Source organism: Thunnus thynnus, chromosome 13, assembly GCF_963924715.1.
Source record: "Thunnus thynnus chromosome 13, fThuThy2.1, whole genome shotgun sequence".
NCBI lineage: Eukaryota > Metazoa > Chordata > Actinopteri > Scombriformes > Scombridae > Thunnus > Thunnus thynnus.
Window position 1 is genome coordinate 12,562,413 of NC_089529.1, and position 22,736 is coordinate 12,585,148.

Below are 22,736 nucleotides of genomic sequence, written 5' to 3' on the forward strand. Positions count from 1 at the left end.
ATTCAACTTTTTTAATATTTGTCTTTAATATCAGTTCAGTGTTACATACATACAGTTAAAAGTAATTAAATCAGTTTCAGTAAACCTCTTTGGCTCACTCCCTTTCATCCAAATGGCACAGAAATCAGCCGCTGAGACATCTGCTTTAGTTTGTAAAGTAATCAATGTCACTCTGCCAAATAAGTTAAGAGTAGCTGGAAAACCACTATGGCCCCAAAATACTCTTAAATACTTATAATTTATCTTTCAACAGTTCCACAGTCACGAAACGGTACAGGTCAACCAAACATTGTGTACTGTTAACACATATTTATTGTGATTTACTTGAAGGGAAAATACATTAAATTATAAAAATTGCAGATTTGTAAATGTAGCTTAGATAACCTTCAGTGACTTTGCAAAGGTGTGAACTGACTCTAAATTTAAATACCTTTTGATCATCACTCATCATATAATTCAGCAGAATTTATTTATTGAACAGTAATTGAATCCAAACTGTAAATGTTGCAGATTAGGACCCACATTTAAGGATTCACAGACGGGACACTGTCGTCAACAATACTGATCACATACACACATTATACATACAGTATGATGCTAATGAGTACAAGATCAAATTAACGTCACATTACAATGAAGAATTAATTTATCATCACAGACTTTAAGTTGTCTTGAAAAACATGAAATTAAATAATTTAATGTCAAACATATAAGCTCAACTGTCAAAGAAAAAAACCCACTGAGACAAATAAATATGTTAGAGTGAAAGTGACATAATTATCACAAAGAAAATATATAATGAATTTAATTATGTGTAAAGACAGTAAGGCAAGCTAACACATCACTTCCTCGCAGCTACAGCTTCAGTTACATACTGTATGTGCTGGTTGATGCAACTTGTGTTGCTGCTTAGGCACTTTTTCAAATTCTCATATAAAAAGAGGTTTTATTATCTCAAAAGACAAATTTAAAGTAATTTATGGAAACCCATAATGTCCATTAATTGGTGAAAAGGTTGACATTTTTGTGCAATTTGATATGTGATTAAATAAATGATTACACTTAAATAAACCTGGTGTGAATTCCCTTTTCATAAAAACATCTTTCTTCACTGTCAGTTTCTTATAGTAACACTTAAAGGACACTGAAATTTCTTGCCACCTGCAAACTATGACGTCTCTGTAATGAACATAACTTGGAAGTTACCAGAATTTCTAGTATTTCTGTTGCTTATGCTGTTAATCTTTATTTTGCATTTTTCAGGACAAAATCCATATGTTTTTTTTTGTTTATTTTTTGAGTTTTGTCAGGAATGATGAACACAAAAAGTTCAATAGTTGTCACTTTCCCTCCGTATGTGTGAAGTACTTGTTGGCTAGGAAAGTTGATCCTCATATTGCTTTCTGAAACAGTCTCCAGCTGGGAAGAAGTCCCAACAACGCTCCTGGTACATCTTCCAGACATATGACTCCTAAAACAGAGGATGTAAGAACAAGATTTTAAAGGAGGACGCAGCATGAGATGAGAAACTCTTACTAATAAAACAATAAATAAATTAAAAATACCCCAGATAAAACGAATCAGACTGACCTGTCCAGTGTGCTCTGTCTCGTCTTTGTTGATAAGGTACATTAAGAAGAACCTGAAAAAGACTCACATGTTAATGTTTTCTCATACACACATACATGCACACACTGTAACACAGAGGAGGGACACTCACATGTAATTGGCAAGGTTGTGTTCATCGAAAGTGTGTGTCTCAAAGCCATGTGGTGTTGTATCAAAGTAGTCACTTCCAATGCCACATATGAAGCATTTTGTCTGCACAAAAATCAGTGATGAGGATTAAAGCCACATTGTGCATTCAGTGGGTTAAAAGAAGTGTCAACTTAAAAGTATTGTCACAACAGAGAGACCCAGTTTATATTATACCTCCATGTCTTCCTTGACTTGCTCTTGTTGGTCTCTGAGTTCTCCAAAGGCGTCAATGATCAGACCTGCAGCAGATGTGCAGAAACATTATCGTCAGCAGTGGTTATAAAATCTGTTATGTGCCAAACATACCTGGAAATCCCTTTCATACATCAAGAAGTCTCCAAAAACTCCTCACATTGTTACTTGTAACATCACTCTAATATTAGTGTCTAATGAATTTTTTTGACATTTGAAAAGTGTCTCGCAGACCAGCACTGTCGTACCCTGAATAATGGCCAGCAGGATGACGATGACAAAGAAGAAGAAAGTTATGTCAAAGACCACTCGATATAACTCGTATTCATCTCCAGCAGGATCCTCAATCTCGTCTCCGATGCCTCCACCAGCACGCACACCCACGTACATGTGGAACAGGTAACACTGTAAAGTAAAGTAAATACACATCATTTGGGTGGTATGCAGATATGAATGTGACAAAGACATTTTAGATCAACAATGACTTACAGTCATCATGTCATCACATTTCATATCTGGTTCATCTTCATCCTCACTCTTGTTGTAAAACTTGCGGAAGAAATTGAAGGCGACTACAGTGTAAAGGTAAACCACCACTGCCAACAAGCCCACTGTCATCATAAGCTGGCAGAAAGAAGGAAACAGAGTTAATCTAGTCATACAGAAGAAAAACTAAATATAAATACTGTTGAGGTCTTTTTCTGCACTTGCCTGTTTGCCGTTGTGTGTGACTGAGGACAGAATAGTGCGAAGGGTCTTGACACCCATGGCGATATCCAGCAAGTGACAGGCGAAGAAGAAGTTGTTGTAATGCCCGAGCAAAGACATAATCAGGTACCAACACAGATACAGGAAGGTCTAAAAGAGATTAAAAAAAACAGCTCAGTGGGATCCAAAATCTAAAAGAAGATATCCATAAACAGTGATCAATAATGTCAAACAGTGTTGGGTAAAAAAGTTCTGAGTCATAAGTATTATAATGTTTGTTGTTTTTTAAATAATCCTAAACAATTCATGTAAATTCCTGTAAAATTAGTTATTTGATTAATTTGAGTGAGGAGTTCTTATTTTATTATACGCTCTTGTCGACACAGTATAGTTGAGTATATTATAGTATTGTGTCTAGTATAGTATGTAATATACAAGTACATTTTGCTTTTGCTTACACCATCTGTGAACACAACACCGAATTTCCAGATCTGGTACTTGATGTCAATGGAAGTCGCCCTGAAAAGACATAGCATTGAATTACAGCATCCGATTATATGTTATATTTAAATTCATTTGTTTTATTATTAAATTATTCTATAGATCAAAATGTCACATGCATGTTTGTTGGTGAAATCGGTACCATACCATGCAAACACAGAGCTGTCTGGTTCCTCCTGTTTCTTCTCATGTTGTTGACTCACATCCAGGGAGGCTAAATCAACTCCCAGGAGTTCAGCGATTCTTTCTCTGCCATAAATGTCTCCGTACTTATCCAGAACCTGGACGCAGACATTTCATTTCACGTTAACATGCTCTACAAAAGCCATTTCAAACTCACCAAAAGTGAACCAAACTCACCTTTCGTTTGACAAATTTATCCCAATAGTTGTTTGGGAAAGAACTGTGAAAAAAGGGACATTATTTAGTAATGATATTAAGAAAGAAAACCTTTTGGTATTTGAAATATTTTCTCTGTGTGCCTCATTAATCTTGACTCTACTCAGAAGCATCTGACAGGAGAAAAAAGACTTCTTTATCCACGTACGGTGTATTGAGGACCAGTCGGTCCCACTGGCCCTTAATATCGTCATCCTCAGGCTGCTCAGTGATGTAGAGGCCGTCAAATTCCAGCTTTCTTGCAAGTTCTTTCTCTCTTTTAAAGATTACGAGTGGAATCTGACAAAAACAATTGCAAATGGTGTTTAAATGAAGTATTCAAGCTTTTGGACTGAATTTCTCGTGCAACACTTCAAGAACAGTTCTGTCTATATTTTTGAATATTAAGAGGCAAAAGGGTCCAATATTACACGCTGTACTGTTTTGCCCCTTATGCCCATCTTACCTTGAGGCAGTTGTATCCAATAATACAGATGAATGAGATGACTGTGTGTAGGGCAGCAAGGAAGGACAATGTGGGCTGCATGTAGCCAGTGCTCTCCTCTAAATAGAAATAAACTGGGACGTCTTCCTCATCCTCATCTCCTTCATTCATTCCAGATCCTTCAGCTTCTTCCCCTGAGCCTTCAAACAACCCAGAGCCTTCGAACATCCCGCTTCCCTCCGACAGCCCGGATCCTTCCATCTCGTCACCCTCAGGTGGGGTGTCAGACACCTACACAGAACAGAACAATGTAGAGATAATGCAACTTTGTACAGCAGAACTTTTTTTTTGACTGAACTTGAGACAGACTGTACTGAGTAGTTTATTAGATGTATTCTTCAATGTGTTCATTTTTTATAGTTTGGTTATTGTAATCTACAACGTAATTATTCAAATTCAAAGTTATCTCTTCACCCTGTAGAACAGCAGAATAAAGTTCAGGGCAAATGCGAGGAACAGAGCCAAAAAACGCAGGTTGTAGAAGTTTCTGGAGAGGTAGTTCTGAAAAAAAGAGATGAATATTTTTCAGGTGATTAGTGAGTCTATAAGTGGAGAGTGAAATTAAAAAAAAAACATTTGTGAAATAAAGACTAGCAACTGTGTCACCATAAATTTATTTCTCTGGGTTTCCAGCTCAGTCCAGATTTGGAAACCTTCTTCCACTTTCGGCTTCTTTTCTTTTTTTGTTGCTGATTTCTTTGCTACTTCTGGCTCTTTTGTCGTGATGGGCTCGGATTCTTTCTCTGCTTTCTCTCCGGTTTCAACACTGTAAAACCAAACACAATAGGGTTTCTGCTTTATTTCTGTATTCCATCAACATCAAAAGAGATGCCCAATTCTATATAGTTATACTAAAATTGTACACAGTATACTGGTAGTAATATTGATCGTGAAGTATTTTGGCAGTTTGCACAAGAAATTGCTGCTTGGAAATAATTCAATACATGTGCCAAAGCTGCAACTTCAGAACACAAACATCAAACCATCCAAAACTGTTTACATGAAATATTCTATTCTTTATAGTCTCTTATACAGTAAGTCTGTTATCTTGAGCCATGACATAGAGATGAGGTGTTGAAAGAAAATGAATATAGACATGAGAAAACAACTGGAGACTCGTACTCGGCCTTTTCGGGCTCTGGAGGAGGTTCTTCTACAGGTACAGGTTCAGGAGGTTTCTGGCTCGCTTCAGCCTCTTCTGGTGGCTGTAATGAAACAAAAACAACAAAACAGTGACAAAAACTCTAACCTTCCCTTTTTACTATGTCTTCTTTTTTTTAACATATACTGTAAAAGACGTGATCTTTTTCTTGCCTTAATTTTTGGGAGAAAAGTGTAAATCTAAAACTGAATCACTAACCACAGAGGAACTGGATTGATAACAACCCTGTAAATTAGCTAATATTTACATAAATGATTCAACAGAAGTGCAAAAACTCACCACTTTTCTTTTCGTTATGGGAGTCCCTTCAGGAGTTGGAGGTTCAACAGGTGCCTCAACCCCCATATCTCCAAGTCCACCTGGAGCATCAATACCTGGTATCCTCCCACCCTCTTTTTCCTGGGTATCCTCCTCCTCCTCCTCCCCACTCCCAGTCTCTCCAGTGTCCGTCACACCTCCAGTGTCTTGTTCCTCCCCTGTCCTCGGCTCCCCTGGCCCATCACCATGTACGTCATCCTGGGTGGGATCTGGCATGCTTGCTAGAATCTCAGTCACAGTGATATTTTTAGCTCCCTCTACTAAGCCACCTCCAAACAGCGTTTGCCAGATTATCATAAAGAAGCCTTTGCACACATTGTAAATGAAGTGTAGTATACTCATAAGGATGGTCCAGAAAAAAGTGGACAAAGCCACCACAATCTCCTTGAGGGTCATCTTTCTCACTCTGCGATATTGTCTGCGAAGGTTACGGAAGGTGAAAATACTGAAGAAGCTAAACATGCTGTTTATGAAATCTGCAAAAGCAGAACTTGATTCAGGATGCACCTCCTCTCCATTACTGTCCTCATCACCTCCTCCATTCGCTCCCCCTCCTGGTCCTCCCTCACCTCCACCTTCATCTCCTTCGTCGTCTTCTTCCCCCTTTTCCTCTTCTTCCTGCTCTGAGATTTGTGAAGCTATATTCATCTCAAAGATGGTGTCCTCGCAGAAATTGACAAACATCTCCATTTTCTCTGATTCACCGCCCTCATTGACAACATCAAAGATAAACTGTCGTTTGGACTCTCTGACCTGGGGCATCTCCCACTGTCTGCGGTTGACTTCACTGATTTCAAAGTAGATACGCTCAATCTTTCTACTGGCACCCATTATTTCAATGCGGCCCAGGAAGGGACGGAAGTAGTTCAGCACACTCTCTGCTTGTCCTAGGAAGTTCTGTAGCCTGGTGTCATGGGGGACGTGCTCAGACAGGTTGGTGAGCAGCACGGCAATATTGAAGCCGATGTCCTTGGCAGGTTCTTGGAAGCGATTGGAAAACTCCTCATAGTTGATCATGTCATTTTCATCTGCTTCAGAGCAGGACAAAAGAAACTGGATCTCAGAAGGGGAGTACTGTTTCTGACTGTCCATGGCCTTCTGGAAGTCCTTCTTGGAGATGAGCCCTCGAGGATCTGTGACGTAATCACGGAAAGCATCTGAAGCCACAATGTCTTTTAGTTTGAGGAACATGTCAAAGAACTTGAGGATCATCTCCACATTGCTGGAGGACTCCACCAACATGTCCACCATCTGGCGGGCAATTGTACCATTCACCACATTTCCTGAATAATACAAAGTCAAATTTAAACAGCAGTTTAAAAAGGACAAGAGATAAAAACGGTTGAAAACTAAAATGGAGGAAAAAAACTCTTTTACCCTCTAACAGTGAGAGCAACATAACAACCATGTCTTTCTGTAGGTCAAGCAGCTCCTTCAGCAGACCAATTTGGCTGGAATCCTATGACCATAAAAAGATGCACAAAAACTTACAGTAATGACAATAGATTCATATCATTTTTAAATATATGGGGTTCATGTAGATTTATAGAGATGCAGTGATCATTGGTGATGTAGAAAACACAAGTGAAAAGTGTCAACAGTCCACAGTTATCACACAGAATTATTTTAACATATAGTAATACTTGTTATATGAGGTGTACGTTTAAGATACCATGTGTTCAGTACACTCACATTCACAACAAAGAGGGTGCTGCAAAAAGAAGTTAAGTAACCAACCCCTCATGCTCAAAGAATTTGTCAAAACATAGGCAAAAAAAGCGGTCCAGGATAAATGTAAACTTAACCAATCTCCTCCAACTTTATGCAAATTCTGGTTTCAACACGTCTGTTGTAAAATGTAAACACAAGTTTAGTGTCAGCTGTTCCTACAGTGTGTGAATACTGATTAAAACTGAATGTCAGTGAGCATTAGATTTAATAGTTGAAGCTTTTGTGACACAGCACCAACGTGTTGGCATGTAGCAATCTATCAATAAAGGTTCGATCTATACCACTGATGTCCCCACCTGCACAGTGAATAAGTCTAAAGGTTTTCATACACCACCTGTTATTTCAGTATTCATTTTCACTTCATCCAGAGAAACAAGAACTAATTTGTAAAATCAGCCAATATAGTGTTTGGATTGACTTAAAATTACTGTCTGCAAGAGCATACATAGAAGTGGCATTAGTGACCTTATAAGTGCTAGATCTTACATGTAGTATGCGATCACACAAAGCATTTTACATTTACGTCCAGACTGTACCCATTCAAATTTGGTGTCTGCTTAGTCTGGCCACAAATATACTTCTTCTCGCTTGTTAAACTTTGGCTTCAAATGCTTGCCGCTGCTGACATGTAAATGTATTTTTGAATTATTCTGTGAAAGAGCTATTTTATAATTTCAGGGAGATTATATCCAATGTGATAGATTAACAAATGTTATAAAATACATTTAAAACTTTATATCTCAAACAACATTTTTTGTTGAATACTTTTAATAAAATGTCCACAGTGAAAAAATATCTATATGGTAGAGCCTGAGCAACTAAGGATACTAAAGGAACTAAATTCTCAAAAATCGAAACATGGACTGACCTTGTTTTCCCTGTTTGGTTTGTATTTGGACATATCACATAATTAAATAGCCTCATCGTAAACATGTCATGAATTGCAGTCACAATAATAGAATTTCAGTCTGAAGATGAAGGTAATTCCATGAAATAAATGCTAACATATCACATACACTAATATTATGTTGATGCTCAAATAGTGTTATAGCCAAAGCAACACAGAAGGCACAAAGACACACCACAAATAAAAAGCATTTTCCTTCAGGTTAATTATTAGTGAATGAAAATGGCAACAGAAGTGTAACCCCTGTTAAACACAGAGTGGGTGTCACATTAAAATGTATATTCCAACACAAAATAATTTCATATTAAAATGTATACTCCCAACAGTGGAGGTTAAATGTCAATCCCTTTCTCAGGAAGTTTTGTAGTCACCTGCTTCTTTGTTATAAATCCATTCATTCAGAAAAGTCTGTATAAAAACATGTTTGTTATTAATTGTAATATTCTTGATTTTATGTGTTAAGAAAAAGTGACATTGAGCTGATAGCGATCCATTTTGTAACTTTGTGATCATACCTTCATACAAGCATTCACTCAGGATCTGTTTTGTGTGTTTTTTTGACATTTTTGACATGTGCACACAGATTATACACTTATTTGTTGTGCTTTGCAGTTTAATGTATAACTACAGAAATATAGAAAACATTATTTTCCTATTTTTGTCTGATTTGTGAGACACAATTAAATGTTTACCTGCTTTTTAAAAAATGGTGAACTCCTTAAAACGCCATTAAATATACTATTGGTAAAACAAGGGAGGTTATTTTGAAAAAAATGAAAACAACAACAAAAAAGGACTAGCTTCAGGGGAAAAAATAATTCACAAAATATATTAAAACAGATCTTAGGTGTGGTGACCTGCGACAAGGATACAAATTTAATTTAAATTTTAAGTGTTTTTCCACTGTTGCAAAAAAATTTCACTTAATGCAAAAATAATCCTTATGTAGTTATTCCAAAAGACAGCTTTTAAAACTTTTAATAAGACAAATATTATAAATATATACAAATATATAAAAATCATCATAATAATAAAATATAAATATCATACTTCTGAGTTTGTATTTGATCAAATTCTACCTTCTACCCTGTGCTAATTTTTGTTTGGAAAGAGATTAGTCTCAGCATAAAACATAACAAGCACTCACTGAGTCATATGCAAACATTTCCCCCAATTTAAGCAATTTCAAATTCAGTATCGATACTTCTTTTTTAAAAGCAGGTGAACGTAAAACAACCTGATAAGGGAAACCAACATTGCATAAATAACAAACTAGTAAACACAATATCACATCAATAGATAAATAAAATGGATACATACTTTACCCTGCATTGAACATGTGGAAGACAGTTTAAATAATCAATAAATTATTCAGTTTTGAGCAATTAAAAACATTTTCAAATACTCTTGTGCATGACAAATATTTTCTTTTCTTTCTACAGTGAGACATTAACGTTTGGGCTAGTATATTCTTTCACTATAACAATTATTTGATTCAAACAACAGTTCATCACATATTGCTCATACTGCACTATTAAAGTTTTCATTTTGGAATTACACATTTAAAATATCTCCTGTTCACTGGTGTACCATAATATCTCAAATATTATGATTGCGAAACTGATAATTGTGGGAATATCAGGTTAAGAAGGAAGGAGCAAAATAATTTTGTGTTAGGTGCATCATATATGTTAGTCATATACTGGATGTGTATGTGTGTATATGTCTTGGCTGAGGACTTAAGGAGGAAGTATGGCTCGTCTCTAAATTGTAATGATTGTATATATGATTGATGTATGATTAAAGGGTTATGCATGCAAAATACAGGTATGTGCTAATAATAAAGGTATGCCATTAGCCTCTGTCATCTACAGAGGACTACTGCACTGAATAGAGTGAAAAAGTCCTGAGATTTCCTTGAAAGTATTTCAACCGTTCATTTGTAGCCATAAAGCAATCAACGTGGTACCACACTTTAATGTGCATTTTGCACTTTCATATTTAATCACATTTTCATAAAATTCACAAACAGTAAACAGTATAGAACTGGATGGAAAACCTATTTAATAGATTGTATTACAGTAGATTAAATATATATTATAGGCCTTTTTCAGAGCAGACATTTTGACTTGTCATAGCGGGAAAAGCACAGGTGTTATAGTAACATTAATGATGGCTCTGTATATTCAAGTGTCTCAGTCAGCCATGACAGTTTGACAGTGAGCCTGCATGCACAATACCAGTACCCTGAAACTGAAGCAGATACATGAATTCAGCCATTATTGATTTTTTCTATTTTTCACTTGTGCTTTTCCTATTGTGACATGTCAAAATGTCTTTTGTGAAAAAGATCTATATTCAGAATTAATGTGAATGTGTGGTATCACTTTAAAAAACAGTCATACAGATAAATGGTGGAAATACTTCTAGAACCAAGAAATCCAAATTGACTTTGCTCTCTACATGTAATTTTCAGGCAGTAGAGTAATGTATACAGTGTTTGCTGGCCACATATTGAACAAAAGTTTACAAGCACATCTACTATTGGGCTTGTGACAACATAGATTTTTTTCCATGCACATGTAAAGAGCTGTTGTGTGGTCTATACTGATGGATGTTAAATGTTGATTTTGTGACCTTCCACTAACAGAATGCACCTTAACTCTTCATGACAATTACAGCAAGCCAAAACAGAAAATGCTGTTTCATCTCATGTTAACATTCTACTTCAGGGGTACCACTTCGCTCTCAAGAACATCATGCCTTTCATGTCTACCATTGATTTCTATAAATCATGGCCTCTGAAAATAAAGTATGCCCTGAGATGAAAGTTGTATAACTGGTTTACTCTGTCCATATTGATCATTAATTATAGGTCAGGGAGCTCAGCCCAAGAACACATGCAGTATGTGCGTACCTGTGCTAGCTTCATCATCATGTGGGCAAAGACATGAAGGAAGCCAACAATAGCATCCCACAGCCTGCTGTGGGCCAGGGACTGCTGGTTGCCTGTGCAGGGGCCCTAAGGAGAGAGGCTGCCAATTACACACATGAACAAAAAAATCAGATCATGTAAAGGCCTCATGTTTGATTTGATTGTTTACCTGAATGTATTCAGTCAGACTGTTGAAAATCTGTTTTGCCACTGTCATGGCTTTGGAGAAATTCTTCTTGCCTGGTTCATCGATGATGTCTTTGCCGGAGTAATACCAGTAGAAATCACTGATAGACTCCTTGACAGGAAAAAATAGGTGTGAGCAGAGTATTCCTATACCATAAAAATATGTTTGTGTAAAAAAATATTTTTCATCAGGATAAAGGGATTTTTTTCCTTATTATTCATTTTAAAATACTGCAGACAAGGTACTTACTGTGTCCTGATCATCTGACTTTCTTGATTATCTGAGCTACCAAATAAAGTCTTTTGGGACTAAAAATCCATGATTGAAGGCAAAGTTGTACAGCAAACCCAACCAGCCACATGTTCAATAGCACATCCAGTTACCCATCTAGTTTCGCACCAATATTACTCACATTATGGACTTTCAAACTTTATTTTTGAATCTTTACCTGCAGTCGGAGGAGGTAATCTACCGTACAGATGATGATGTTGATGGTAGTCGTGCTGCCTGTCTGCGTCCGCAAGTAGTTCTGAAAATCTGCAGCAAAACAGAGATAATTTTAGTTAAATAACATTTGCAATGCGATGAAGTGTATAATTTGGTTTGAATTAAAATTGACTCTCATTGGAACTATGAATCATTCTCACCGTTATTGTGACCCTCGCAAAGCAATTGCAAGAAACGGAAGAGGTCACAGGTAAACTCGTCGTCTGCCATGACTTTCTCATCTAAAGAAAATAAAACAAATCAAAGCTTTAAATTACATCCTAAAATCAGGTTGACATCATACTACACACAACAGTAAAAAGCTTTCTGGTACTACTGAAACATTTTAAAGCAGTGTGATGACAGTAAAATAAAGATTAATTTCTTAACTTACCATCTTCCTCAATGGATTTCAGTATCAGACACAATAACCACCACTGATCAAGTGTTTTGTTTTTTTTAAAATAAAAATTAAAGAATGAGTCACACTAAATAGTATAAATAGGACTTGATAAATGAAATAGTAATGACTGTGCAATGGTCTGACACACAATCAAATGTCAAACAACATACAGGAGGCATCACATGCATTTAGTTAACGTAAAAACAAGTTGCAGGGACAAATGAACACAGTAACATATCAGACATACATTCATATGAACAACACGTAAATACACAGATAATCATAATGTATTGTTATACAGACAGTATTAAAGTTAAAACATTGGAGTACTCAGTGGTGAACTGGTCATCTAGAGTTTTACTGGTGTGCTGATTTTACATGTTTTACTTTTTAAAGTATGTATAAACATTTTAAAAAGGGACTAAATAAAGGGAAAAGCAAGATTTTTTATAAGTGTGTTCATAATCTTATATATACAGTAAACTCACAGAAGCATTTTAAATTTTCTATAAAAACAGGCTACTGTATATGTCCAATATTAATTCATTTATTTGTTGCCATTTTAAATCCCAGTCCACCACTGGTCACACACACACACACACACACACACACAGACACAGAATCATGCAACACATCACAACATCAAGTTTGCTATTATACACAAGAGTTAAATGTCAGAGAGATTTGGGCATTGTCCATCAAAATACTAAAGGGAATCCAGTGCATGATATAATGTATTTGAGAGAGGGACGCACATTCTTTAGTCATACATCAAAATTACAGTTTAAGAAGAGTTCAGCTAATAATTTCCAACAGAATTGCACTTGGATGTGCCATGAGACTGTTTAATTCTTAAAATTTAAGAAATTAAATTCAAGAGTTGATATACTCAAATTTATCAGATTATTCTTTGTGTTAAAACAGTAATAAAAATAATTTTCTGATTTGGGTGTGCCAACTCTTAGGTATTAGTTAGTTATTAAAGGTAGAGTCAGTCATTCCGGAGAAAGATTGTTGATATTTGAACTAAACACCCAAACAAATACACCCCTCCCTTCGTCCTCCTTCAGAAGCTCCGCCCCCAAAGTTCACGGACGCGCATTGCCAAGACAACGACCAAAAGAGAAATATAGCGGAATCCAGAGCGATGTGTCAGCTGTAGCGTCACATCTGTTCTTCTCACGCTTTATCACGAGCGGAAAAAAAATAAAATCATCTCATATGAGCACAACAGTCCATCCATACCCTCCGCCTGTCTGCGGCCTCCCCACTTCTCACTCGACCTGCGTTCAGCGTCCACAGAAGCAGCTGTCTGTCAGCTGCAGCTCCTGGAGAGCTGAGAGGACAGCAGCTGGACAAACTGCCTTCACCAGGCTGACTGTCAGCAGAAATTTACTGAACCAAAATAGTTTGCATGTTGGCTCCACGGGAAGAAATCAACAGTGTTTGTATTTATTGATTAATTGATTCGGTCAATAAGTTCAAAACACATATACAGCGGGATAATTGTGTGATTTAAACAGCTGCCTGCTCAGATTACACTTCACTAAATGTGACAGAAACAGACTTGCAGCGTAAAAAAAACACAGGGTGAGAATTTCCTGGATTCAGTGTGGATTGATACATTTAATAAAATGGAAGCATATCTGTTCAGTGAGAAAACGCTTTCTATGTGAATTGGCCACGGCCTCTCTCTCTCTAGTTCGCCAGCCCTCTGCCACCATTCAACGGATGCTTGAGACGGGAGACTGTCGTGTCCTCACACAGACAGCTGCTCTGATGACCTCCCCGTCCTGTGCATGAGCATGAATCGCTGACTCTACCTTTAAGATTGACTGAACAATCTCTGTAACCATATTTCAAAATAAGAACAGCCTCACTACAAATGACATGACCGAAAATGTGCAAGAAGTTATTAAGGTTTTCAAATGATAAAGTCCATCACTGTTCATGACAAATGTTTCACCCACAGCTTTAGTACGTAGTTTTATAAGCAGAGAGGACCAGATTCCATCCATTGCCTTTTGATATGACTAGGAAATGTGAGGAGTGGTGTGAGCTATGAACATGAAAGATGGACAGAGGCATCCAATCCTCTCTTGGTGGAATTTTAGTGTTAGAAATAGAAGAGAGAGCAAGAGGGGCAGGGGAGAGAACGAGGAATCAGAGAACAGAGAGGCAGATGGACAGAAACATGATTTACCCCGATCTAGGTTCAAGTCTGAGGACCATGAAAGGAGGGACAAGGGAGAGGTGGCAGTGATCGTGGGGAAGGGAGAGAGGATCAGTGTGTTGACAACAGTAGAGGACTAAGAGATGAGGAGGGGGAGATTAACAACATTCCATGGCAAATTCATTCAGGTAGAATTTCAAATGAACTTCTAGAATTAGATGACAAAAGTTGTCAAAACAGTAGGTGAAGAACAATCAACAAGTCAAACTACCAGACATACTAAGAAACAAAACATTGAACTAATTTAAGTTAAATTTAAAATACTAAAATTGAACCATCCTATCCTAGTGTTAATAATATTTTAGGTTAGGAAACTAATCATTCAATTAAATTAAATTTTGTACAGTAAATGGCACAGATGGAAAACATTTAGAGGAAGATGAATTAATAGATGCTCAGAATGTCTTTTATTATTAATTCATGGCTTGTTTTGACTGATTTCACTGATTCTATGTTAATGATGATGAGGCAAATATATGGAATATAATGGAATATGATGTTGCTCAGCATATATATATATATGTAATTGTCTCTAAATCTACAATCCAAAGAATGTACTTACATTACTTACCGTTACGTTTGTTTTGGACACATACAATACTCAAGTCAAGTGAAGACACGCAGATTTATTGATTTATTTTGGTATGCTTGTGCTGGGCACAAAATCTTATGTGAAAAAATGATTAACATTGTTTTTTATAGGTCATCATTACAGATGCAAAATGGTTGCATGAGGCTATTTAGACTTAGCAGTGTTATGTACTGGAGCGCTCTTGTCATTGTATGTGTTGCTGAGTTGAAAACTGATGTACAATGAATGACTATATATGTGAGTAATTGATTTATCATTTCTGAAGACCTTTCATATGTGTTGCAAATATGGCATATGAGGAATAGCAAAAGCAGTGTACATTCATTTTTTACTCAGACAAAATGTGCACCATCTACACTTGTAATGTGTAATGTGATGGGTGAGGTAGATTCAACACTGTAATCTGCACCTTTAAACAATGCAGATGATATTACATAAGGGTTTATTAGCTCTGAGAAAGTGATGCTGAAAAAAAGAGTATGGAGACTTACTAGTGCCCTCCTCCGTAACCATGCCCAGACCCTCTGCCTTGTTCTGCCTCTCAAAAGCATTCAGATCCAGGACACTGTGGAGAACATGAACCCATATTTAGATCTAATCTGAACATTGTTCGAATGAATACATCTAAACTTTTCAAAGGTTTGTTAAAAAAAATGTGTTAATTGACTGAAAACTGACCAGCATGTTTGCATCAATGTTTGCACACTCAAAAAGAAACCGACGTCCTTTTTATCCTTCAAGTACTCCAACATTTTCTGCCAAAGGAAAAAAAGGGGGTAACCATATAAAGAGTGATCCTTTTGGCATAAAGTACATAATCTAAAGGGTTTGTTTTCAGAGGACATACCTGCTGAACCTCACTGTTTCCACCATTAAGAATAGAGATACCCAACTTGAGGGTTGTAGACACCATTGGGCCAGTGTCGCCTACAGGGAAAAAGCACATTCAAAAAGTTTTCAAGGGGAAAAACTCCATCATAGTGCAGGCAGGTTTACATGCTGAAAGTGTTGACAGAAGATAAGGAGCAAAAACTACCTTTGCAGGCACTGATCATTTGCAGGACCATCTCTGCAGTACCACGATTATGAAGTCTGGACTGCTGGTACAGGAGTCTCTGTTTCTCCATTTCTTTTTCCTGTGGCAGACACCAATATTAGTATTTGCCACAGTTATATTTCACACAGAGAATTTAAATAGACAGAATGGACATTTTCAGGTCAGATATCTGATAAAACATTCAATGGCAGTCTTCAATACCCCAGGTGTTTAAATAAAAATACAAAGTCCATTCTATCCATTTATATTCATGATTGCAATTCACATTCACTCTCCTTTCACTCAAGTCCCTACACGTTTCACCTTATTACTGTCTAATCAACTTACCAGTCTTTAATCAAATAGTCCATAACTGTAACAATATGTATCATCAATGATTATATATTAATGAGATCAATATCACATCTTTTTGATTCATATAAAAATGTTATATCACATTCAATCATTGTTAAAGGGGACCTATTATGCTATTTTCCAGCTCTATATTTTTAATGTGGGACTCCACTAGTGTAGCTTTGCATGATTCACAGTTCAAAAAAATCCTTATTTATCTTATACTGGCCCTGTATGCTGCCCGTCAGTTCAGCCTCCGTCTGAAACAAGTCGCTTTAGCTCCTGCTCATCCGCCCCTCTCCCGATGAGCCCGCTCTGTTCTGATTGGTTTGCTTCAAGAAGCTGCATCACAGCAGGAAACACAAAAAAAACTATTGTGGCAGGATTTCAATTTTTTTTTTCCTTCCATAATCCAAATGTCAACTTCTCAAATCCATCCGTACATGTTCGAGCCCAAATCCGATCCGGAATATGATAGTGGATAGCAATCTGCAGCAACAAAGACTACAGTAGGATGTCTCTGTTTGGTAAATATTATGCTCATTACCTGCTTATTGTGTGGCATAACAGTGTAAGTTACATGTGGGAAATAACAAAGGTAACATAGCCAGTAAAATGTTATTCTGCCGTCGCCAAATGACGATGTAGTATCTCCCCGCACGGTGTGGTGCGTGCTGTGCCTGGAGCAAATGACCATATACAGAAAGCTGTCACGAGTTGATGTCAGCTCGTCTCGAAAGTAGAAAAAAATTTTGGAAACTGAACATTCAGAGCAGTCTGAGGCCTGAGTTTTCTGGTCACAGGGATGACTTTTACATATGCTTACCTAATTATTTGAAACTTTGGCCATGTTTAATATGAAGATCCAACATTGTAACATCATATATATATATATGACAGAAAATAAGGAAAAGCATAATAGATCCCCTTTAATTTCTTTTCTGTACAGTAATACTAATTTTATAAGAATTAACATTATGAGGTGTTACTGTCCACTGACTCTTGCACACATTCTTTCATCCCACTTTATTAGTCATGGAGTTGGTACACTACTTCTTCACGTTTGCTGGCTGGAGCAAGCGTTAGACTACAGGAAACAACCTCAATGGCTTCACATTGCAGCTATACAGCTTATAGCTTTTGTCCAAACTGTCTTGTCTTGCAGAGCTGCTGCAGTAAAGACAGTCTGGACAAAAGCTGCAGTCCCTCTGTATCAGAGATATTTCTTTGCCATTTCATAGTAGTGTGAATTTGCTGGAAGAAATGGTTTGAAATATTCAAGCAAAACAGAAAAATGAAAACATTGCTCTGTCTCTACATGGCCTTTAATCTCTATTTGTGCTAATGCACCATTTTGTGTTTATTGTATACAGCCAACTGGGAATGAAACACCATTTATAGAAAGAAAATGGCAATTAAATGAATATCTCTGAATTCAGAGGACAAACTGACATTCCTCTGTTCAGCCACATCACAAATCAACTTGTAGCATCCCCCGTCCTCACCCTTAACACCACCCACCCTCCCCCGCTTCCCTCCCTCCCACCCAAAACCACCCCCCCACCCACATATGCCTGACCATGGTTTACCCACTATGTGTTGTGCAGTTGGACCTCAAACTTACCCTGCAGTCCCTGACTATCTAATGAAACCTGATTATGAACTATGCACTATATGGGGTATGTGAATTAACTATTAAAACCATGACTATGTGTATGAATATATAGCTTTTAAAATTGCATGTTCTACACTGGCTTTCACTGTAGTCTGTCAGTAAGCTATGTGAGTGGGGAAAGGGACACTGATTAGTAGCATTCACTTAGTAAAGACTGGTGTTATGAAGGTGAGAGGGATTACATGGAGGGATGGAGAAAGAGACAGAGAGAGAGAGACAAATGGGACAGCTATATAAACTGGGAGGAATGACATCACTAGTTTGTGTTAAATCACATTCATAATCATTTCCAGTAGAGATTTGAATTTGCCTTAAATAACACTTTCAATATCTTCTGCAGGCCTTTCAGCATGTCCGACTCCCCAGTTTGATATAAGCAAAAGGCATTTGAAGGCATTTTTGAATTTATAAATATTTTTTAGTTGTTTAAAGCAACAATACATTTTGACAAAGCACAAAAAGTGTTTCTGGTCTAACCAACAAAATTCTAACTGGGGTCTTTAACAGTTCATCTCCAGTTGCTCCTAACAGTAAAGCCAGCCCTATAAGTATATCAATGAGTACAGTGTCTGAGACTCATAAACTTGAGACAAGGAATGTAGTAAAGGCCTACACAGTGGCAGCTGGTGTTGTCTTTCAAAGTAAGCCATAAAGTATATAAAAAGCCTCGTACACTCCCTTTCTATGAGCTGTACAGAGTAAAACTAGAGGCTAGTTTGGAATGGAAGTACCTCCTGTAATGGACAGTGTAATAGGCTGTATGCTTACTCATTGATTTTCAAAACTTCACCCTAATTGGTTTATACTGTCCATCAAGCTGAACTGATAATTGATATATGTATATACTGTATATATACACCATTAGTATGATTATTATTATTATTGTTGTTAAATTTACATTAGTTATATGTAAAATAATAAGACCCAATCCAGATTTAAGGAATAATAATAGAGAACAATATGTTTTTGTCCTTGGAGTTATAGTGTAATTTGAAAATTTGAGGGTACACATAATAGGCAGTAAAAAACATCTGGGTTGGGGCTTTGTCATATTTCCAAATAGAGCAACATCACAATGAATGAAGCACAACATACAAACAGACAGAAGACATAGAGGACATACAGAACAGACAGAGGTAATTAGACATAGCGAAGACAGAGAGAGAAATATGGTTGTGAAGTAATGTTCCGATGATGAGGTCACTCAATGCGTTGAGAGCTACCGCTCCACTGTGTTCCTGGTCCCCAGCCCCCTGGCCGCCCATTACCAGTTCTGACTGTCGCACCTCAAAGGACATCTCATCCTCAGCATTTTCCACCATTTCCTCTCCCCCTTCTTCTTCCTCACCAATATGGCAACTCTAAAAAAATGCAGAGGACAAGAAAAGAAGAAACATGAGTATTTCATATCATATTTGGCACCACTTCAAACCTCATATCCAAAACCCTCTGCAAGGACTCACCTTTGCCATAATATCTGCATATGCCATATAAAGATGATCTGTGTCAAGTTTACTGTAACGGGGACCAAAGAAGACAATTGGTGAACTAGGAATAACATTTCATGCATTTCATTGTTACTGTAAAAGTGAGGATTTATCAAACCTCTTTTCTGTTAGAGCAGTACGACTGAAATGCAGAATAAGCTGGTGGAGAGGATCTGGCTTAGTTTCTTTCTCCTCCTCTTCATCTCCTTCCTCTTGCTCCATGGCTTTCTGCAATACATACAGAGAGGGAGGATGAGTAACAGTACAGAAAAGGTACTTCCCTGATGAAAATAAGATGTTAGATGACACTCACGGACAAGTCATCTATCATCCTGTCCTCAAATGAGTAACCCTCAGTGTAAAGCCAGTTGCGTTTGTATCCCTCAAGGAACATGTTTGAAGCTCTGTGCCTGCAATGTTGTTAAAAACAAAACAAAATAACAGCTTGTCTTAGCATTTTTGTACATCTGGTATAGTTATTTTGCGAACAGTCTTGACACAGATTTAGCTTTCTCACCGTGGAATGTTGTAAAGTGGTGTCATCCTAAAGCAAGCGACCACAGCCCTGCGTCTCTGCTTGGACAACAGTTTGTGCCACACCATCTTCTTGGATTTAAACGGGTGCTCTGTCTGTATAACAGAAAGTGAACAGTTCCAATCTTAACTCTTTATGTACAGAAGGAAACCTTTAAAACACTTTTAAGCCATTGTTGTTAATATTAAACTTATTTCCCTCCAACATTTGCAGCAAATGAGTCTATATTTTGAGTATTTTGAACTCTTGGGTACTAACTTGTAGTTAAACTTTCAGGAAGTTTTTAGCTTCTGATTTGCTGTTTTGATTTGCTGTTAGACCCAAATAATTACTAGTATTTCTCTATAAAATAGTAGGTACTTATTGCTGTATTTTTAGTGAGCTTGTACAGCAGCATATTCTTACTTTTCTTTCACATACCTGCTACATATACCCCTTACAACAAACTCAAAAATATTTATTCATCATTTTTACATACACACAAATAGTACAATGTTCATTCAAATAATATTTACACAATTATTCCATTAGAATCTAATTTTTCATTCCTTAAACTTTATGCTGGAGAAACAGCCTGCAATTACTAAAGTGAGTGTGTTGCTTATAAGTTAAATTGAGGATATTTGCTCACCACTTCAAGGTGGTAAAGGACAGCAGAAACCTCCTGCACTCTCTTAACAACTTTCACTGGTGCGTCAGCATCTTCGGCCTTGCCTGCCATTATCTTGTACAGGGCCATCTGCCAGCGCATGGATGGATTGTCCACCTTTCCACGGCACAGGGACACAGAACTTTATGAAATGTATCTGGACTGATTATCTATCATCAAAATCCAATTCCTAGGACATAAATACTATAGTGTTGGTCTATCAGAATGGAATAATACCTTTCCCTGAAGATGAAGGTTGTTCTGAAGGAACTCTCTTACTTCTTCATCAGTGTCTCTCTGTAAGGTAAATAAAAAAAACTTTTATCAATCAGTCCTGTGCAGAATGGTTTGGGTTGTTCATTTTTGGTCACTGTATAACAGTATTTTACAAATCAGACAACAACTGTTTATCGTAATCTATTTCATTAGTCAGAAAAACATTACCAAAGAGTATCGGATCTTGGCCAAGTTGATTAGCTCCTGATCGGCGGGAGAGCACATGTTGAGGCCTATGGGGAGCATCTTTTTCAAGGCAGCCACAATAAGTGAAGTCTGCACAGAGTAACGATCTCCCCTTCTCTTCTTCTTGGTACGTTCGGTATCTGAGCCGCCACCCTGAGAAAAGGGACAATGAACCAAAAAGCATTCACAGTATCTCATAAAACGCCAGAGTTAACACTGCTCTGTATCAAATACATTGCAGCCCTGATTATATACATGACAGTTACTTTCATGGATATAAGCCCTTATTACTAATTATCCATCTATCCCAAAATGCCAGAAATTACTGCAACACCACTATAGAAAAAAAATTGCAACTGACTCTATGTACAGTATATCCATCACACAAAGAAAATATAAAATAAGTTTGTCAACATGTTCAGCGTTCATTACAATTCTTGACAAACCTGATTGCTTGTGTTGCTCCTACTGATCACATATTTTCCTTTTGTATACCATCCTACCTTTTAGTGATGATTCAGCAATACACAGTGCTGTAAGCTGTTATTACGTAATAACAGCAGATCCCTCCATGTAGAAATATCCACCTACTTTCACTAAGGGACTCTTATTAAACATGTTACTGTCACAACATGAAAATAAAAAGAAAGTGCCTGAATTTGAAATTCCTGTGATTTCCCAAATACAAAAATATCATATTTCTCTGAGCTCAGACTGGTAAGTAGAGGGTATAGTGAAAATGTGGGGGCAAAGTGGGGATATAACTGGCTTTGGGAACGGGAAGCTGGAAGGAGTGGGTCTTATAAGGAACTAAATCCGTGAAATTGCTTTTACAAAACATGCGACAGAAAACATATCCCATTCAAGTGACAACCAATTCAGCATTCACGAACAAGATGAATAATCGAAACAATCTCATATGTTTTTCTCTACTTGTTGATTACATTTTGTAACAACAGCAGCCCCTGGTGAAAGATTAAGATGTTAGATGATGTTACAGAACAAAACTCTTGAAATTAAAAGTTTAATTGAAGTTAGATGTGTTAGTTGCAGGCTGTTAAAAGCACACATCTAAAGCAAACTAGGATTTGTCCCTGTGCTCGCCTCCTGCACTCCTGTCCTGTTTCTGTATAATTCAGGTCTTCTGTTATCTGATCTTTCTGGAGTCTCCCTAGATGTGCAAATTTATGCGAGAGCTTACAATATATAAATTATTCTAAATAATTAGAAGCACCTGATATGGTCTACTAAACTTCAGAACATTAAGAAGTCTGTTTTATGGTGTTGAAGACTCTTATCTTGCCTTGTGAAAACAATGTATTTTATAGACTGTAAAATACATTGTAAGTCTGTTCAATAATTGCCTGGAACCAGACAAAGTCACATTAGATTCACACATACATCGAGTCTGACATGGAAAAACAGACAGAAGAGGCCAGTTACTGCCTCTAACTCTAATCTTATCATCAGAGGTGTTTGTTGGGGTGTCATTGCCAGACGTGTATAATTAACTCAACCCCAGATGCCCTACACCCCCACTAT

At 37.1% G+C, this 22,736-nt stretch overlaps 1 protein-coding gene and 1 long non-coding RNA gene across 8 annotated transcripts in view; one reads left to right on the forward strand and one right to left on the reverse strand.

Moving 5' to 3' along the window:
- Window position 1: 1 nt before the first annotated feature.
- Window positions 2–22,736, reverse strand: part of LOC137195557 (ryanodine receptor 1-like) — a 50,173-nt gene continuing 27,438 nt past the window's right edge. For 4 of the 7 annotated variants that reach the window (XM_067608016.1, XM_067608022.1, XM_067608020.1 and 1 more), the window contains 34 exons: window positions 21,177–21,347; window positions 20,970–21,029; window positions 20,715–20,849; window positions 20,066–20,178; window positions 19,862–19,958; window positions 19,667–19,776; window positions 19,525–19,576; window positions 19,348–19,422; window positions 16,033–16,132; window positions 15,844–15,923; window positions 15,675–15,751; window positions 15,488–15,561; window positions 14,375–14,392; window positions 11,930–12,010; window positions 11,731–11,819; window positions 11,265–11,393; window positions 11,078–11,182; window positions 6,900–6,981; window positions 5,484–6,805; window positions 5,165–5,247; window positions 4,649–4,808; window positions 4,457–4,543; window positions 4,004–4,273; window positions 3,707–3,837; window positions 3,520–3,562; window positions 3,307–3,440; window positions 3,117–3,177; window positions 2,662–2,808; window positions 2,440–2,574; window positions 2,199–2,355; window positions 1,933–1,997; window positions 1,721–1,821; window positions 1,591–1,642; window positions 2–1,471 (listed from right to left, as the gene is read on the reverse strand). In XM_067608016.1, coding sequence (XP_067464117.1) covers window positions 1,376–1,471; window positions 1,591–1,642; window positions 1,721–1,821; window positions 1,933–1,997; window positions 2,199–2,355; window positions 2,440–2,574; window positions 2,662–2,808; window positions 3,117–3,177; window positions 3,307–3,440; window positions 3,520–3,562; window positions 3,707–3,837; window positions 4,004–4,273; window positions 4,457–4,543; window positions 4,649–4,808; window positions 5,165–5,247; window positions 5,484–6,805; window positions 6,900–6,981; window positions 11,078–11,182; window positions 11,265–11,393; window positions 11,731–11,819; window positions 11,930–12,010; window positions 14,375–14,392; window positions 15,488–15,561; window positions 15,675–15,751; window positions 15,844–15,923; window positions 16,033–16,132; window positions 19,348–19,422; window positions 19,525–19,576; window positions 19,667–19,776; window positions 19,862–19,958; window positions 20,066–20,178; window positions 20,715–20,849; window positions 20,970–21,029; window positions 21,177–21,347 — 4,692 coding nt within the window. In that variant the 3' untranslated portion in view covers window positions 2–1,375. The remainder of the gene's footprint in view (window positions 1,472–1,590; window positions 1,643–1,720; window positions 1,822–1,932; window positions 1,998–2,198; window positions 2,356–2,439; window positions 2,575–2,661; window positions 2,809–3,116; window positions 3,178–3,306; window positions 3,441–3,519; window positions 3,563–3,706; window positions 3,838–4,003; window positions 4,274–4,456; window positions 4,544–4,648; window positions 4,809–5,164; window positions 5,248–5,483; window positions 6,806–6,899; window positions 6,982–11,077; window positions 11,183–11,264; window positions 11,394–11,730; window positions 11,820–11,929; window positions 12,011–14,374; window positions 14,393–15,487; window positions 15,562–15,674; window positions 15,752–15,843; window positions 15,924–16,032; window positions 16,133–19,347; window positions 19,423–19,524; window positions 19,577–19,666; window positions 19,777–19,861; window positions 19,959–20,065; window positions 20,179–20,714; window positions 20,850–20,969; window positions 21,030–21,176; window positions 21,348–22,736) is intronic. The other 3 variants (XM_067608018.1, XM_067608021.1, XM_067608019.1) reach the window with 1 other exon arrangement.
- LOC137195563 (uncharacterized) lies at window positions 6,988–10,817 on the forward strand. Its single transcript, XR_010931138.1, has 2 exons — window positions 6,988–10,233; window positions 10,277–10,817. It is a non-coding gene; the product is annotated as an uncharacterized lncRNA (long non-coding RNA).